The 19,625-nt window shown below is 34.8% G+C and overlaps 1 protein-coding gene across 4 annotated transcripts in view; it reads left to right on the forward strand.

The window, feature by feature from the left end:
* The window catches only part of PRELID3A (PRELI domain containing 3A), a 30,421-nt gene that overhangs the window by 2,282 nt on the left and 8,514 nt on the right, over nt 1–19,625 (forward strand). Inside the window, exons 1-5 of one of the 4 annotated variants that reach the window (XR_012471198.1) lie at nt 852–9,600; nt 9,835–9,924; nt 13,399–13,469; nt 13,581–13,683; nt 16,049–16,161. Coding sequence is in view for 3 of the 4 variants with exons in the window: in XM_074199500.1 (XP_074055601.1) it covers nt 9,292–9,600; nt 9,835–9,924; nt 13,399–13,469; nt 13,581–13,812 (702 nt within the window). In the remaining variant the exon portion in view is untranslated. Of the gene's footprint in view, nt 1–851; nt 9,601–9,834; nt 9,925–13,398; nt 13,470–13,580; nt 16,162–19,625 lie in introns of those variants that run through there. The other 3 variants (XM_074199502.1, XM_074199500.1, XM_074199501.1) reach the window with 3 other exon arrangements.

The following is a 19,625-nucleotide window of genomic DNA, read 5'->3' on the forward strand; positions in this document are numbered from 1 at the left end:
ACATCCAACACACAAATCATTCTTAGATTTGCAACTTATGGGGTCCTCATTCTCCTTCACTTCACATATACAATTGGTTGCCAAATCTTATTTCCAACCTCCTTACCTTTCCAATATTCTTACTTTACACTCCCATATACCTTGTGATTCTGTGACCTTGGTCTCCTTACTGTTCCTTGAACAAGATACTCCATCTCCCACCTGAAGGCAATTTCACTGACTGTCCTTCTCCCCTCCTACCTGGTCTTCCTCATCTCTGCCTCCTAAATTTCCCTCAGTTCTTTCAATTTCCATCTATTGAAAGCCTTTCCCAATCCCCTTCATGCTAAAGCTTTCCTTTTAAATTATGTTCTATATATACCTTGTTAGTACCTAGTTATTTTCAAGTTATGCTTCCTATTAGACTATGAACTTCTTGAGAGCCAAGAGGTTTTTTTTTGGGGGGGGGAGGCAGGGAAAGAATTGACCTTTCTTTATATCTTTAGTTCAGTGACTGGAACTGAGTAGAGACTTAAATATTAATTGATCAACAGTTTCATGTTTCTCCCCATCCCAATCCAGACATACTTTATATGTTTAAAAAAACACTCACATGTGTGTATATATATATATATATATATATATATATAGCTTATATATATATATGCATGTCTATCTATACACACCTCCCCACATGTATATTGCTTTCAGCATTAGAATGAAAGTTTCTTGAGGGTGGGGATTTTGTTTTTTCTTTATAGTTATTGTGTTTCAAGAACAAGTTATATAATCTAATTAGTACTTTATTAATGCTTAATGATTTCTTGATTATGTATATATGTATATATGTATATATTGAATTCATCAGCACCTTTGTATTTCATTATTATCTCTGTGCAAATGATTCATATATCCATATTTCCAGCTCCAGTCTCTCTCTCTTGAGTTTCAGTTTTGCATCAGCAACAGTCTGTTGGATATCTTACACTATGTATATCCTATAGACATCTCAAATTGAACATGTCTAAAACAATTCTGGTAATCTTTCCTCCTTAAATCTACCCTTCTACCAAGTTTTCCTGTTGTTATCAAAGGTACCATCATTCTTCCAATCTCCTGTTAATAATCTTAGCATTATTCCAGAATTCTCACTCTTCCTCACCCCATACATACATTGTCATTTTGCCAAATTCACCACATCTCTCTCTTCTAATCCTTTCTCTCTACTCACAAAGATAACTAAAATGCAGACTCTCATCACTTCTTGCCAGTGACTTCTCAGCTTCTAGTCTCTCCCCACTCTCATCCTTCTCCATACAACTGCCAAAGTGATTTTCCTTAAGTAAAGATTGACCAGGTCACTCCTCCACTCAGTAATGTAGAATATTTAGGTTCACTAAATTTAGGATAAAATTTAAACTCCTTTTGGGCATTTTAAGTCTTTCAGAACCTATCTTTCTAGACTCTTTATACCTTGTTTACCTTCCCAAATTGCCCTTCTTATTCCTTTCTAGTGGCATTCCAATCCTGCCTCCCCCATCTCCATCCATTGTCTTTGTATAGATTCTTCCTTCTGCCTGGAATGCCTAGCCTCTTCACCTCCATCTCAAAGAATCCTTCACTTCCTTCAAGAGGTACTTTGAGCCCCACCTCTAAATCAAGCCTTTCCTGATTCCTGCAACTGCTAGTGCCTTCTTTTCTAATTATCTTGTAATTAGTTACTTTGTATTTTGCTTAGCACAGTGCTTTGCATATTTGGTGTTTAATAAATGCTTACTGACTATCTGACTTGTATTTATTTTGTATTTCTTCTGTATACATAGGTTAAAAATGTGTGCATGTGTATGCATCATATATACATGCACACACACATATATGCTCGCAGAAAACACTTTCTGTTGTTATATAGGCTACTCGAGGTTAAGAATTATTTCATTTTTTGTCTTTTATATCTTCAATGTCTAGCACAGTTCCTGATATAAAACCAGCAATGATTGAATGATTGATTGAATTTAATTTTAGTTTAGTATAGATTTTACTATACATAATGGAAGTACATTAAATGTTTGTCATAGATATAAGTGATATGTCAGTTATAAACAAAGTTACTAATGATGATTTCGAAAATTGTTTCATCTGTCTTGTTACTGAGTTCTGGCTCTAAAACAAAAGTTAAACAGAGTTTAACAGATATGCAATCAGTTGCTTATTAAGAACTATCTTTTCTGTTCTCCTGAAAAGTACTGAATTATGAATGACATATGAATGGCAATGTTCAGCATCATTTTCTGTATGACAATAAAACCCACAAATATAATTTTCTGGTTGTGTCCATGGGAAATATTTTAGTCTACTAACAGTTCTCAATTTCCCTAAGATTATAGATATTTCTTTTTGTTCTGTATTTTTTCTCTTCATGTTTTTGTTGAATTATTATAATAAATTTATTCTGAAGAAAAAGAGAAAAAAAAGATTTGATATGGTCAGGTTTCCTTGTTGGCATTCATATTCCTGTGAAAAGCCCAGGGGATCTAGAAATCATATCCAAGTATAATCTGAAAAGTAAGTATTGATAAAAACAGAGAATGTTTTATAAAGGCTAGTTGACAAGAACCATGCTTTAAGATGGTTAGGCATTTTTAGGTGGCAAACTTTCCTTTCTCAGTTCATCCTCTACTGATTACAATTCAGAACATACCAATGCAGATTATAACCTGTATATGCTTTAGATAAATCTCTGGGACTATATATTTGAGAAGAGATACCAATCCCTACCTGGTTGGTATCACAAGTAGGATTTAAAAAGAGATTTTTCTGTTACTAAAGCTTTCATTCCAGCTACTTCATGATGGCTTTATGGCAAGGGTTGCTGGTAAATGGTGAACAACTGGTTTTTTGAAAAGTTAGTTTTAAGTTTAATTTGCATTATTAACATTTTCTCCATCTCTTCCTTAAATCTTTACAATCAACAAAACAATAAATTGAGCACTGATTTGTATAGTTTACCAATTTCTGTGATATAAATGCTTATATCAAAATTTTAACAATCTTGCCAGATCATAATTACTAGCTCAGGCACAGGTCCTAGAACCTACCTTTCAAAAATAAAATTCATCATTCATGTAGGGCCATAACAATAATATAAAGAAGTAAAATTGTGAATACAGCATTTGAGTCAGGCTTTGTCACTCTATAACCCTGGGCAAGTCATTTAACTTTCTGGGTCTTAGTTTCCTCATCTGTAAATCAGAAAGAGGGAGTTGGACTAGATTATCATTAAGAAAGTAGCTAGTATTTATACAGCATTTTTAGGTTTGCAAAGTACTTTATAAATATTAATTCATTTTATCCTCATGACACCCTTGGGAGGTAGATGATGATGATGATGATGATGATGATGATGATGATGATGGTTTGCCAGTTGAGAAAACTAAGACAGAGATTAAATAAATTGCTCAGGGTCATACACAGCTAGTTAGGGTACAAGTTCACATTTGAACTCAGGTCTTCCTGACTCCCTTCCAGTTCTAAATTCTGTTATTCCCAAAACAGAGCCCTTTAAGTAGATTTTGGGGCATTAATTTAGACATTCTCTCCATGGTAAGGTAGCAAGCATTTATCACTAATAAGAAAACTGATCATTCTAAAAAAATTATTTTTTTTGGATTATAATGTGAGTTTTAGATAAAATAGATTAATTATATTTATTTGTGTATGAAGGTACATAGTATTTGGTGCTGTAGGTTAGTCAGTACTGGATTTGACCTACAGTCATAATAATGATAATAATTGCACTTTAAGATTTGCAATTCACTGTCCATATATTATCTCATTTGCTCCTCACTACAACACCGTAATGTAGATGTTATTATTTTCTCCATTTTACAGATGAGGAAACTGAAGCTGACAGAGGTTAAGTTCCCAGGGTCACATAGCCAGTAAATGTCTGAGGATGGACTTAAATTCAGGTCTTCTAGTCTCCAGATCTAATGCTCTTACCCACTACACTATCTAGCTGCTACATTTATTCTAATTTGAATTTTATATTGTGAGTCAATAACCATGGTACATGAGAAACCGATAATACTTGAATTACAAAGAAGACTATTTGATGTTATAACATAAATTTCCAACATTTAATTTGACTCATCTCATTATAGTCATACTTGTTAATGTACAGCTTGATAAATAATTGTAAATGATAAATGATGTGGATGATCATTTTACAAGGCTAAAGACAATGTTTTACAGTTTTTCTTTTATTGGTCTCCCATTCTTATAATAGTTATTCATCCCAGCAGTTTTTCCTTGAAACTCCCTGTTCCATTCAATTAAACAAATGTTTATTGAGCAACTCTCACATTCATCAGGTATTGTGCTAGGACTTATCCTGAACACACTAAGACAAAAATAAAATAGGATGCACCTATCCTGAAAGAGTTTTCATTGTGATAGGGGGAAAACACGTACACAGACACACACACATACAAAATGTGGACATCGTAAATAGAAATAGGGGAGAGCTAATCATGGGAAGGAATGAAGAAAGGTCTTCTATAGAAAGTAGTAGCTGAGCTCTGTTTTGACAGATGCTAGGATAGAGAAGAGGTGAGGAGGGCTAACATTGTAGGCATAGCAAAAGCCTGTGCAAAGGCAAAGGGTCAGAGGCTAAAGGTCATCTGTGCCCAGAAAGTGGACAGGTTTGGCTAGAACTATAGGTTTATGGCAAAGTAATATGAAATGACTGGAAAAATATACTTGTGCCATATTGTGAAGGCCAGGTCAGTTCTACAAACATGGGGTTCTTTAATGCGAGAGACATTTATATTCATTCCTGGAGATAATATGGAGCCATTGAAGCTTCATGAGTTGGGGAGCCACAATTATTTGTATTTATTTTGTACATGTTGTCTTCCTCTGTACAATGTAAATTCCTTGAGGGAAGGGACTGTTACATTTTTGTCTTTTAATTCCAAGGACCTGTCCTAGGGCAAGACATGTGCTTAATAAATGTTTGTTGATTGACTGAAATGGTCAGACCTGCAGGTAGCAGTATTAATTTTGCAACTATACAGAAGGTGGGGCATGAGGATGGGAAAGATTTGAATTAAGGAGACAAATTAATAAGCAATCTCAAGAGTCCAGCACAGGAGTGAGGAAAGCCTGCCTTAGGGTAGTGTTTGTGTGGGTGGAGAGAAAGAAGATGTATGTGAGATATATATTCCAATAAATGGGTCACCCCTGTGTTCCATCAACCTACCATACCAAGGATCAGGTTTACATTTCCTCTCATGCCCTTATTCTACCCTACCTTCCCTTCTGAAGTGTCCTTGAGGAACTCAGTGAATTAATATACTTGCCATCCTAAGGGCTAGTGAGATCAGGGAGAAGGCTGTAAGTAGCTTAGGGAATGTATACAAGAAAGCCTGGTTGCTATTCTATGGGACTGAGTGGAAGACATCTATACCTAAATCTGGGGCAGTGACACAGGTGAGAATTGTGCACATTGAGAACCTGCCTCTAGATTTCCACTATATGGGGGATATTGAAAAATAAGTTCTATAAAGACAGATTTTAGCTAAACAGATCAAGAAATAGTTGTACTTGGGTTATGATTTATTCCAGGTTTCCCAACTATGTAGAAAGAAGAAATCAATTATCCTAAGACACCTGATCTCTTGCCCTAAGGGAAAGACCTCTGGCATATTTTGGGTTTCTCTCAAGGAAGTAGAGAGGTGTCTCTTGGGGATAGAGAATGCCGACTCCAAAGCCAAACTATAACAGGTTTTTCTTTAAGCATATTGTGATTCCCGGGGCAATGAGAATAGCTGCCTTGCTGTGCCCCCCCAAATCTCTCAATCTTCCTTTTCTCTGACTGTCTAAAAATTCTCCATTAAGAAACAAAGACTTTCATTATTTCATGAAGCTGGAATAAAAATCTTGAATTGTATCCTTTTCTTTTTTGTATTTGTAGTCTAGGATTAGCATAGTGCTTTCTACATTGTTACGTGCTTAACATCATAGAATTCTTTCAGAAATGGAAAGGGAATTCTTGGAAGAGGTGAGGGTCAGTGAGGGTCTGATGATTGTGAGGCCAAAGACAGGAGGTCAGACTGAAAGCAAAGGGATTTATTAGAATTCCAAGGAAGGTTGATCTTACTCAATAGCAACTTCAGTTTCCTAGGGTACACATTGGGTTTTTGTAACTTTTCATGCCCACTTAAGAGTACACAGTTAATCATCAGTCTGAGTCAACTTAGGTGAAATAAGTAAATTATTTCACAGTGGGGGGGGGGAATCATCTAAGGGAGAAAAGGGAATTATTTAAAAAGCAATTGGCAAGATTTATTATAAGAAAGCATTCACTTTTGGAATGCATGAAACAAAGGGATATGTACAAATACTTTTACAATTGTGAAGGAACTCCTTTTAGGCCAAGGACAGCAAGTAGTGGTTAACAACATTTGATGAGACCATCTACTTTACAGTTATCTTTGCATGGTTTTATTTCTCCTTTAATAGGGGTTGAAGTTTTTCTATTATTAAGACAGCAAGTGGATGAGAGAGAAATACATCAGCATATTACTAAACAACTGTGCCTCCTATTTTACCCTACTTTAGGAAATATGTCTTGCATAATAAATATGCAAGAAATATATGGATGTGTATATGAATATTACATATATTTAAATATGCTGTTTTTCAGTTGTTTCAGTCATGTTTGACTCTTCATAACTCCCATTTTGGGATTTTCTTGAGCAGAGATACTAGAGTGGTTTACCATTCCTTCTCCAGCTCATTTCACAGATGTGAAAACTTAGGCAAACATGGTCAAATGACTTACCCAGGGTCATACAACTAGTAAGTGTCTGAGGCTGGATTTGAACTCAGGTTGTACTGACTCTAGCTCCAGCACCCCACCCACTGTGTCATCTAGCAATAGCAAAATTTTTTTTTTTAGGTTTTTGCAAGGCAAATGGGGTTAAGTGCCTTGCCCAAGGCTACACAGCTAGACAATTATTAAGTGTCTGAGGTCAGATTTGAACTCAGGTACTCCTGACTCTAGGGTCAGTACTCTATTCACTGTGCCACCTAGCCACCTCAACAATAATAAAATTTGGAAGGAGGCATTATCTGTTTGTGAAATCTAGATAGGCTTTATGTAGAAGATAATACTTGAACTGATCATGAAAGGAAGCTCAGGATTCTAAGAGATACTAGGAAAAAGGCCAGGTTTTTTTGGATCATAAAGTTTATGAAGGAGAGTAGTATATGTCTAGAAATATATGTTGGAGCCAGGTAGGGAATGACTTTAAAACTTTGAAAGAGGTGTATCACTGGAATTTGTTGATAGAGCAGTCCTTTTTTTTTAGAAAAAAAATTTTATGTTGAATATGGATTGAAATAGGGATAAAATTAGGGCAGGAAGATGGATTAGTAAATTACTGCAGTAGTCAAAATGAAAGGTGACAAGGACTTGATCTAAGGTAGCTGCTATGTGAATGGCAATAACATGATACACACAAAAAATATTGTGGAGATAGAAATACGATTTGGCCATTTTGGGCTATCTGGTGAGGGAGAGTGAGAATTCAAGGAAGACACTTAAGTTTTAAACTTGGTTAATGGAAAAATGGTGGTGCCCTTGACAGAAATAGGGAAGTTAGGCAGAAGGTTATAAGGAAATTTAGGTTGAGATGCTGATGGCACATTAAAGTGAGTCCATAATTAGTTTATAGCCTATAGTGAACAATCACATTTATCCAAACCCATTTTGGGTGCTTTAAAATATGATTTCTAAAACATTCTATCTTTGATGGTGTCTTATTTTATGAGTAGCTAGCAATTTTCATGGGTATACATTTGAAAACTGCTTATTGTGATTCAATAAAAATAGTTATTAATATAAGGAGTACAAGCAAATGATACAAACCTAAATGAAGAAAGGCTTGATAGTGACAACCTGAATAATGAGTAGATAAAGAAATAAATCTTAGAAGCAACTTTCATATTATATTATATTTAGTGGGATGTCACTAAATCATCCCCCCCCAAATAACTCTTAAAACATAATAAGTATAGTATGAACTGAATAGGAAATTGAAAAATAGAAAATTCAACAAAGGAACAAATGTCTCTCCCCAAAACAAAAAAGAAAATCCTGAAGACTAGATGAGAAGGAAAGCAAAAAAGAATATACATTAATAAAAGCTAAAATTTTATTCTATAGAAAGACTAACAAATAAAGTCATGGCTCTGATGAAAAAGAAGAGGAAGGAAAGCAAAATTACCATTTAAAAATGCACAAGGTGCATTTTGCAATAGAGAAGGAAGGATTTTTTTTCTATTGCAAAAGAGAAATGAAAAGATATGGAGGATTTCCTACGCAAATATAAAGTACTCAAATGAATAAAAGAGGAAACAACAATTCCTAAATAAGCTGATCTCAAAAAAAAATTTAACTAGTTGTAAAGGAACTTCCAAAGAGAGCTAAGGAACAAGTGGAGACAACCTGATCCTGACGGATATAGAGGTAAATTCTAACAAGGAATTAAATACTATTTAAAAGAATATGTAATTAAATATAAAAGAATATGAAGATTAGTTAATAAAACTATAATATCTAAATTATTCTCTTAAAAATTAAGAAAACGTTCTTATGCCTAAATCAGAACAGATAAAAATAATAAAAAGTAGGAATGAATCCCAATACTACTAAATATTAATGAAAGCATTCTTAGTAAAATCCTAACAAAAAGATTACAGTAATATATTTTTAAGAGTGGTTCAACATTAGGAAATCAATTAATATAACCATGTTTAAAACAAAAACATCCAAATTACATGATTTTATCAATAAATTTAGGGGAAAAAATTCCAAAAAGTTTCAACAAAGTGCAACATTTATTTATGTTTTTAAAAAGATTCTACAAGTTAAACTCATAGAAGGACCAGTTTATTTTAGAAGCAATTGGGATTAAGTGACTTGCCCAGGGTCACATAGCTAGTAAGTGTCTGAGGTTGTTTTTGAGTCAGAGGAAAAACATTTTTATTCCTGGAATTTGCCAGCTATATGGAACAAAGAAGAAAATGCTAGATCCGAAGTTAAAGGAGACCTGAATTCAAATCCATCTTCAAATATTTATTAGCTCTATGACCTTGGGTAAGTCATTTAACCTGTATGTCTCAGTTTCTTCATTTGTAAAATGAGTTTAATAATAACACTTGCCATCCAGTGTTGTTATGAATTAAATGAAATATTATTTTTAAAATATTTTGCAAACCTTAAAGCAATATATAAATTCTGTTATTATGATTATTATTTCTACTTCTATCTGTAGGTTTGATTTGGGAGTTGGATATGTTAATAGTCCAAGCACACTCACATGTAAGTTTATTTTCAAAAAGGTGGTGTGTCCTTTCATCTGGTTAATTGCTTGTTTTTCCCATAGCCACCCATGGGACACTGTCATCAAAGCTGCTATGAGAAAATATCCAAATCCAATGAACCCTTGTGTAGTAGGAGTGGATGTATTAGATAGGAGCCTTGATAATAGAGGCCGGTTACATAGCCATCGTCTTCTCAGCACTGAGTGGGGACTCCCAACTCTTGTGAAAGCGGTAAGTTCTCATATGGAATTATTATTTTTTAATAGCTCTCTTTGTCAGTGTCCTTGTTGCTCTTGAGCTATCATTCAAGTAGATTGGTAAACAGTTAAGAAGGCGAATATTAATTATCCCAGCACAAATCCTGCTCTCAAGTACTTGCTGCTCTTTAAATACTAATACATTGGCCTTCTGCCTGTGAGTTTCTATCATCCATTTTTCCAGCACTAAGGGGTTTTTGTCTTTCAGGTCTTGGGAACCAATAGAACTTTGACATATATTAAAGAGCATTCTGTTGTAGATCCAGTGGGAAAGAAAATGGAACTGTGTTCTACTAATGTAAGTTAATAAACTGTTTGGAAAGATCTTAATTTTTTTTGGAAGAATAAAGTTAACCATTTTATTTCCAAAGAACTCTCAAAATTTTGACTTAAGAAGGTTTTTCTACTTAGTGAACAGACTAAAGATATTCAGAAGTATTTTGAGAACTAATTTTTGTTGTTTCATTTTTGAAAAACAACAGTTGCCTTATATATCTTCTGGACAAAAGGATGAGGAAAGTGCATGAACTTGGGTTGCAGTTATTTTTTTCTGAAAAAAAAAACAGAAAGAAAATGACTGTATCCCTACTTTGAGGCAAACCATAAAAATGTACATCTTCATGGGAGTCTTGAATTTAAGACTACTATCAATAAAATTAAAAATTTTAAAGGATCTTAACCTTAATAGTCTGATAGTTCTAGATATAGTAATTGAAGATTACAGAATCTCTGAATCTCAGAGTTGGAAGGGACTCCTAAAACTATCTTGTCTAACCCATGCATGTACAAAAATTTCCTTCATGGGTCCAAGTCTTTTGCTTGAAAGTTTTTAACAATAGGCAACCCACTAATTCTCAAGGAAGACTATTTAGGATAGTATTAAATGTAGGAAGTTTCCCCATATGTCAAATTAAATTTACTCATTAGCCACTTTTAATCTTTTTTCCTTGTCCTTCCCTCTGGGATCAAAAGTCTCATCTCTCTTTCAGAAGACAATTCTTTATATACTGGAAGACAGCCTTCATGTCTTTTTTCCCAACTAAATGTTATCAATTATTTTCCAGCATGTCCTGTGGTGTTTTAGTCTCAAAATCCTTGACCGTCCTTGACCATCCTTGACCACTCTTCTCCAGATGTTCTTTAGTCAAAATCTTGTTTCTGACACTAGTTGTGTTCATGGGCAAGTCAATTAAACTTTTTTGAATGTTATTTTCTTAATTTGTAAAATTAGGATGAACATATCCATTGAGTTATCATCTTCAGCTTCATCATTGTCCATCCTAAAAATGTGATGTCAAGAGCTGAATATAACCTTCCAGATGTGGAATGAATATGACAGACTATGGTAAAACTATTAGCTCCCATGTCCTGAAAATTGTGTCTTTCTTAATGAATCTCAAGATTAAATTTGCTTTTTATGCCTTGTCAATATGTCATATGCCTATGTCAACTCAAACTGAACTACACCAAATCCTAATGTTTTCCAGTTAAGCTAAACTGCCTTATAGTTCTGTTTCTCCCATCTTGTCTTTTTGAAGATGCTTTTTTTCAGTAATTGTATAAAACTGAACTCCATTACATTTTTTTCTTATCATATTCGACCCAGTGTTCTAGTCTGTCAAAGTCTTTTTGGCTCCTAACTTTGTCCTCTAGAATATTAGTGATCCCTCTTAGTTTTGTTTCATCTGGTAGTTTGATAATCGTGCCATCTATGCCTTTATGGAAATCCCTGATAAAAATATTTATTATAAAATAATTTTTATTTCTTATTATTCTGAATTTAGAAAGCACCAACAAATGAGAACATTTCCACATACAAAGAACAGAAAGAGTATCATATATGAAATCATGAATCTCTAATGAACATTTTTTTAAAGTATGTAATAAATTCAACATATTGGTTTCAAAACTGCTCTGCTTGTCAATGTCTCCCTCTGAATTTCCTTCTATTCTCTTCTGTGCATTAAAAATGTTTCACTGACTTTCATCTTTCTTTTTTGATCATTAATATTAATAATTCCATTCTCTCAGTGTCCATTCCCCCAAACATTAATAAAATGTTAATCAGAATAGATTCAAGGACAAATTCCACTTGGGATCTTCTTTCAAGTTTATCTTCAATCATTATTGGCTACCTGTTCGTTTTAGTCTATCCCACATTGCTCTATTTTGTTCACAAGAAACTCATGAGTAACTTTGTCAACACTTTACTAAAATTCTAGGTAAATGTTATTTATAGCATGTTCTTGATCTCTCATTCTGGTAACCCTATCAGAAAAAAAAAGGAAGTGAGATTATTCTGGCATGATGTATGAGCTGTGTTGGCTTCTTAAAACCATCTCTTACTTTTCTAGATATTTGGTAATTTTTCCATATATGATTCATTTTATATTATACAATTATTATATATTATATAATATAAAATATATAACTTTTCCATTTTTTGAAAACCAAGACATTTTCTTTTTTATCCTGTGGCATCTCTTTAGCTGGTTATGAACCTTCAAATCTCACTTGAAAGTATCTGGGCGGTTGTGACTTAGGTAGACCTAGTGATATAAATTCCTCAGGGGAATCTTAGTTCTCTCTCTATCTTCTTAGTTATTATGGTGTCAGATTCCTTTAGACATTTTTATTTTGCCCTTTCTAGTCCAAAAGTTGTTCTTGGCAGAGGAAATAGAAATAAAAGAATTTTGTAGTTTTGCCTTATCCCTGCTGTTGTTATCCTTCCATTAACAGTGAGCATTCTTGCTCTCCCTTCTTTGATTTTCCTTTTTTCCCAGCATAGAAAACAAAAACCCAGTTTTGTGATTCTTAGATTTCCTAACTCTTAGCCCCTGAACTTTATTCTTCACACTGTCATTCCTTTGTATTCATCCTCCATTTCATTCACTAGCCTTTGTTTACTTTATATCTTTTCAAAATCTTGGGTTGGTCATTGAGTTCCCTGGACATAACCATTAGTCTCTTCAGGTAACTGTGTCTTTTCCTCTTCATAAGAATTTTTTAATTTATATCTTCAGAATTTCATTTTAAGCCTTTCCTGTCCAGGTGACAATTCTAAGTTCATTAGAGACTTCAGACCTGAATCTTTTCCTTGAGAGATTGGTTTTGATTTTCTTAGGGCTGTGAGACCCCCTTAATTATAGGTTGTATATGATCTCAGTACTGCCAGTAGCTTATGTTACTTTTGATTACTTTTGAAAATGATATCTGGAGTTGGCATTAAAGAGGGTTGAAAAATCTCATAAAGCTATCAGGTTCCAAAGCTATAGCTTTTCAGACTATCATTAATGGAAAGTTTTGCATAGGTACAAAGCATGTTACTTTTAAAATGTAGATATCAACTCAAATGTCACAAGATTTGTTTATATAACATACCCTCTTGAGTTCCTGGGGAGCAGTTGTAGTACAGAATGGATTTTGGATATATGTGGTGAAAAATAGCTAACTCGTTCCTTTGAGAACTGAAGAATATTTTATCCTTTTCCCAACTGCTGGAACTTCTGGGTTATAGTTTGGAAATATTCCAAAGGCCTTCTCAAAAGGGAAAATAAGAAAGTATAAGTCAGCAAAAAAGGAACACCTAGGAAATAACTTCCCCAGGGTTTTTTAGGGACTATTGGTACCAATGACCAAATGCTGTCTCTGCTCCGGTGTCAAAAGTACCGTTATTTAAAGAGACAGAACAGAGGCAGTTGATGAATTATGACTTGGGGAGAGATAAAAATAGGGATTTGTAAAATGGAAGTTTCCTTTTTGTTTTTTAAAGATCACACTCACAAATTTGGTGTTGGTGAATGAGAGGTTGGTGTATACACCTCATCCTGATAATCCTGAAATGTAAGTAATTATAATTTAAATTTTGTGAATCAAAACTGGAGGGTGAGGACAGGGGGAGAAATATTGTCTCTTTGAATGCCAGTGAATTCTTCTCGGTTTGCTCCTCAATAGGACAGTGCTGACACATGAAGCAGTCATCACTGTGAAGGGATTTAGCTTAGGCAGCTACTTGGAAAGCCTAATGGCAAATACCATATCATCCAATGCAAGGAAGGTATGTATTATAAGCTATAAGGTCATGGATGCAGACATTGCTAAAATTCAAGGTTTGAAATATCTTAATCATTGTCTTTCTCTTGCACAAAGTTCCAAGAGTCACAATTACCACCAAGCAAAGTTCTAGACAATACAGTTAATGCTTTAGTTACTTCAAAAAACTGTTTGGGTGCCTACAGACCTAGACTTCAGTGAGAGTGTGTTGGTCAACATAGAGGCCCAGTAAGCTTAGGACCTCAGCACAACTGTCTTCCAAATCAGCTGCTATTGAAATATTACAGGCTCAATGAATATTTCATTAACAAACTCAAAAAGAACAATATAGATTTCCAATAGTTTCATATTTAATGCCATCAAAAACATTTTCCCTAAGAACTCCTGACCCCATTGTATCATGATTCTGATGAAATTAGAGCAATGGCAGGCAGGAAGCACCATCTGATCAGAACTATTAAGGCAGAAGGTGGTGTGCTTTGTAGTACCAGAGTTGGAAAGGACTATGGAGGGGATCCTAGTATACCATTCCTGGTTCCCTCTTTTTCTCCAATCTAGAAGCATAGGGATCTAAGACCATCACTGAAAGATAGCTAGGAGTAACTGGAAGAGTTGGTAATGATAGACTCTCCTAATACTCCTACTCTATGTGAGGTACTATTATATATGAGCTCACTGGAATAGATAAGACTTAGAAATCCAAGGTATATTATTTAGTAGCCCAGGTTCCATGCTTTTAGTCTCCATTCTTATCACTTCTCAGGCTTATCTTCCCATGTAAAAAAATTATCATTTCTTTTTTCAATAGTTAATGGGGGGGCAGCTAGGTGGCGCAGTGGATAAAGCACCAGCCTTGGAGTCAGTAGTACCTGGGTTCAAATCCAGTCTCAGACACTTAATAACTACTTAGCTGTGTGGCCTTGGGCAAGCCACTTAACCCCATTTGCCTTGCAAAAAAAAAAACCCTAAAAAAAAAAGAGTTAATGGAATGTCAATCATATTCTGTATTCCCCCAACCCTGATGTCACAAACTAGTTGAAGAACATTATTCACATTAATATTAGGACTAAAGAACTAGATTTAGAGCTTGAAGGGGCCTTTCAGGTCATCTAGTCTGATTGTAAGGCTCAAAAAAGCTGGACGACTTCTCCAGGGTTATGCAGGCAGTAAATGGGCAAAGCTTGATTTCTGACTGCAGGACTTTTTCCACCTCATCACACAGACTGATAAGTTTACTCTATTTTTAGAGAGATTAGAATTCATGAAATTCAGGCAATTTAGACAAGCTTTTTCCACAGACTTTGGGAAACTGCAGTTAAAGAGTTGGATTAAGCACTATCCTTTGAACTCTTAAAAGTGCCTCAGAAAACTGAGGGATGCTAATTGTCTCTAAATCCATACAGTTTTATTTTAGGGCTTGCTGTATGGAAGCTTTGGTACAGAGAAGATTTCTCTTGTTTGGCAGTTAAACTCAACAGCTGTAGTGGATTTTGGTTTTTTTTTTTAAACCATTTAACATTATAGTAATAATTTCCTTTTAAGTTGGGCCAATGAGTAGTATCAACCTACTAACCTGGGGTTGGTGGTAGACTTAGTTTTTAAAAATTATTTTGATAATTATAGTTTAATACAATTGCTTTTCTTGTGATACTATGCATTTTATGACATATATTTAAAAATATTCTGAGAAGGGTTCCATGGACTTCCTAAACTGCCAAAAAGGTCCATAACACTAAAATAGATTAAAAACCCTGAGTTTAGAACACTGTTGACATATAACAGGGGTGGAAAACTTGTGTTATGATATGATTTTTATTAAGATTCTAATAAGGCTCATGGAGACAAGTAGGTACATGCTTTGAAGGTAGAAAATCTCCTCTAGAGCTTCACCTCTCTTGCCCATCCCTTCCCACTTGAATACCTAGGTCCCATTGTCTTGGTTTCTAAAAAAAAGCAGAGGGAACACTCTTCCCAGATCAGAATATTGCCAATGCCTCCTCTGCCAAGGACTTTTGCTGAACTGTCTGCCTGTTATAAGTGAGGTGGCTCTTTTATTTTCCCCAATCTCAAGGAAGTGAATGAAAATTCTGCTTGCTAATTAAGACCCCTGGTATATGAGATCTTGAACCTAATGGACCATCTGCTCATATAAGGAAGTATTTGTGAGTACTGAATGAACAACATCTTATTTCTGAACAAGTGTTAAAAGCCTGGTGGGGAAAGTAAGGTCTTTATTGTTCTTTCAACTGTTGTAGCCTTTTTATTTTATTTTACTTTATTTTATTTTGCAGCTTTATTGCCAGTGCTCTTTAGTGATAGATGAAGAGTTTCTCACTCCATGTTGTAAATCTTTTTCTGTGTTGCTCCAGGGGTGGGCTGCTATTGAGTGGATAATTCAAAATTCTGAAAATGCTGTAAGCTAACTGCATCCACACCTACCATTTGGGATAAATAGTGACAACTACAGCATTCATTGATCCTGGTATAGCATCTTACCATTTTATTGAATGTGGGCATGGTATGTTGTTTGGGGGAAAGGGAAGTGGGAGGGAAGAGTAAGAACAGCATAATACCATTCCCTTAGTACTCTTACTCTTATTGTAAGACAAGGGTTGATAATCTGAGGTTCTAGTTGCCATTGCACATAAGTAATTCCATTCACTAGAATATGACCTAAGAAGTTCCTTGACTAGGTGGGGTGATCTGTCTTTTGGATCCCTTTAAACTCTGTTATAGTCCATTGTGAATTTAATTTGGATCTTGACCTAGAGATCAAAGCAAATAACCTAAAGTAATATGCTGCTATTTTTATTTCTTGAAAATTGAAAAAAGTAATTTGGTTCTTTAATGTTGAGGTTGGTTCCTGGATTGAGGGCAAATTTTTCAAGCAGTGTAAAATAGGACATTCAGATTTACAAGCTGCATTTTCTACTTAAAAGACAGCCTTGTTCAATGGAAGAAGTCATCAGGAGAGATTATAGTGGGAATCCAATAGTCCCATTTATGTGATTATGGGCAAGTTATTTGACCATTTCTAAGCCTCTGTTTTCTCACCTCTAATGTGAGGCTAACAATACCAGGAATATTTTTTTTACAGGATTGGCGTGAGGATCCAGTGTTGCCTGGAACATACTAGGCATTTAGTAAATGTTTATTGATTGATTGATTGGTTGACAAAAAGGAGATAATTTAGGAAAAACATTTCCAAAGATTAAAATGTTATGAAAATCTAAGTTATTATTTCAAGACAAGAGTTCATTTCTAGATGAAAAATATAATTGTTTATTTTCTGCAGCTTCTAGTAAGCAATTCATTCTCTGAAAGTTGTCTTCAATTCTTCCTTTCAATAACTGTTCTTTTTAAAATTTACATAGCAATAATTCTAGGCTGAATTATAAACTCTGAGGGGAAATTTTTCATTTTCATTTTTCATTCACTTAAACGTTTACATACTTTAGCTTGTAAAGTTCACTTTAAGTCATTAGATAAGATTTCAGCAATGAAGAAACCTAACATGGTTGATCTCCTAACATGAATTGCTGTGGCCAACACTTCTATGTTAGCTTATAATAGTCACTTATAATTTTCCTGATTTTCATATATTTTAGTTAAATTTGCTGCCCACTGATTTTTTTTTTTTTAGCCACAGACTAATGATAAATGTGAGGGACAGCCAGGTAACAAAGTAGATTGAGTACTGGGCTTGGAGATACTTATAAACTGTGTGATCTTGAGTAAATCACTTAATCCTGTTTGTCTCAGTTTCCTCATCTATAAAATGAGCTGGAGAAGGAAAGGGCAAATAATTCCAATATTTTTACCAAGAAAACCCCAAAAGGAGTCATGAAGAGTCAAACACTTCTGAAAACAACTGAATAACAACAAATGATAAATGAAATAGTAGTTGGTTTGCTAATGGGTTTATTTTCTAGGCTCTGCTTTAATAAGTAGTTTGTGCTACTTCAGCACAGTGGCTTGAGAACAAAATAGTTTCCTGCTTCTCTAGATAGATTGATATGCTCACATTCCTGCCCTGCAGCTTCACACCTGTAATAACCTTCTGAGTCGTGTTCTCTGTGATTGCCAAGCTTTCTAGGACTTGTTTGTTCAGCATGTGTGTGCATATTGTCCCATCAGTTAACAAACAGAAGCTATGTAGTTTCCAAGATTTATTTTATTGAGTGCTTGCTAATGTTTGCCCAAGACCTTAACCCTGACATCAATTTTGATTGAAGGACTCTTCTCTTTCATATCTGCAGCAAAATAGCAGGGAAAAAACTGTTAAACTCATTAAATTAGAGCAATGTATTTGCAAAGTGTGAGCAGATTTCCTGTATTAGAGTCCATAAACTCTATTATTAAATTATCTCATTAAGTAGAGTTGTGGCTAAATTTTGCTTTAAGAAGAATTTAAAGAATGACAATGTCATAGAGGATCTGAGAAACTAGCCTGTCTCTCCTGAACTTAAATAAGAACCCTATCTTTGTTATACTCAACTATCAGTCATCCAGTTTTTGATTGAAGAACTCAAGTGATGGATGAGGACAACTATTTCCTCAAGTAGCTTCTTCCACTTTGGGATAGCTCTAATTGTAGGGATTTTTGTTTTCTTATTTTACAAAAAAAATTCAAGTCTGCCTTTGTCATTTATACTAATTTCCCCTAATTCTGACTTGTAGGGCCAAGCAGAACAAATTAGTCCCTCTTCTATATAACATTAGTTCAAATATTTGAATTACATTTCTCCACTCACCCCCAAGTGTTCTGTTCTCTAGACTGATATTCCCAATTCCTTCAACTGCTCCTCATCTCACAAATTCTCAAGGCCTTTAGTCATAGTAATCATCTTCTACTGGATGCCCTCCAGTTTTGAGTGTTCTTCCTGAAATGTTGCTCCCCAAACTGAATATAGTATTATATGTTATAGTTTATAACCCATTATAGATGAGTTCTGACCAAAGTAGAGTAGAGTAAGATTATCACTTCCCTAGTGCTAGAAACAGTACTTTCTTTAATGAAGCCTAGCATCATGTGGGCTTTCTGAGCTTCCATAGCACACTGTTGTATCATATTGAGTTTGCAATCTCCCAGAATTCTGGATCTTTTCAGATAAATGGCCATTTAGCCATCTGTATTTATTTTTTTTAAAGAAAGGTTTTATTTATTTTGAATTTTACATTTTTTCCCCTAATCTTGCTTTCCTCCCCTCACCCCCCCCCCCCACAGAAGACAGTCTCTTAGTCTTTACATTGTTTCTATGGGATGCATTAATCTAAGTTGGATGAGATGAGAGAGAACTCATACCCTTAAGGAAGAAACATAAAGTATAAGAGATAGCAAAATTACATAATAAGATAATGTGTTTTTTTTTTAAATCAAAGGTAAATAGTCTTTGGTCTTTGTTCAAACTCCACAATTCTTTCTCTGGATACAGATAGTATTCTCCATTGCAGATACCCCAATATTGTGCCTGATTGTTGCACTGATGGAATGAGCAAGTCCATTAAGGTTGACCATCACCGCCATGTTGCTATTAGGTACAGTGTTCTTCTGGTTCTGTTCATCTCACTCAGCATCAGTTTGTGCAAATCCTTCCAGGCTTCCCTGAATTCCCATCCTTCCTGGTTTCTAATAGAACAATAGTGTTCCGTGACATACATATACTACAGTTTGCTAAACCATTCCCTGATTGAAGGACATTCACTTAATTTCCAATTCTTTGCCACCACAAACAGGGCTGCTATGAATATTTTTGTACAAGTGATATTTTTCTCCTTTTTCATAATCTCTTCAGGGTATAGATCCAGTAGTGGGATTGCTGGATCAAAGGGTGTGCACATTTTTGTTGCCCTTTGGGTATAATTCCAAATTGCTCTCCAGAAAGGTTGGATGAGTTCACAGCTCCACCAACAATATAGTGTCCCAGATTTCCCACATCCCTTCCA

The sequence above is a fragment of the Macrotis lagotis genome, chromosome X (assembly GCF_037893015.1).
Source record: "Macrotis lagotis isolate mMagLag1 chromosome X, bilby.v1.9.chrom.fasta, whole genome shotgun sequence".
Classification (NCBI taxonomy): domain Eukaryota; kingdom Metazoa; phylum Chordata; class Mammalia; order Peramelemorphia; family Peramelidae; genus Macrotis; species Macrotis lagotis.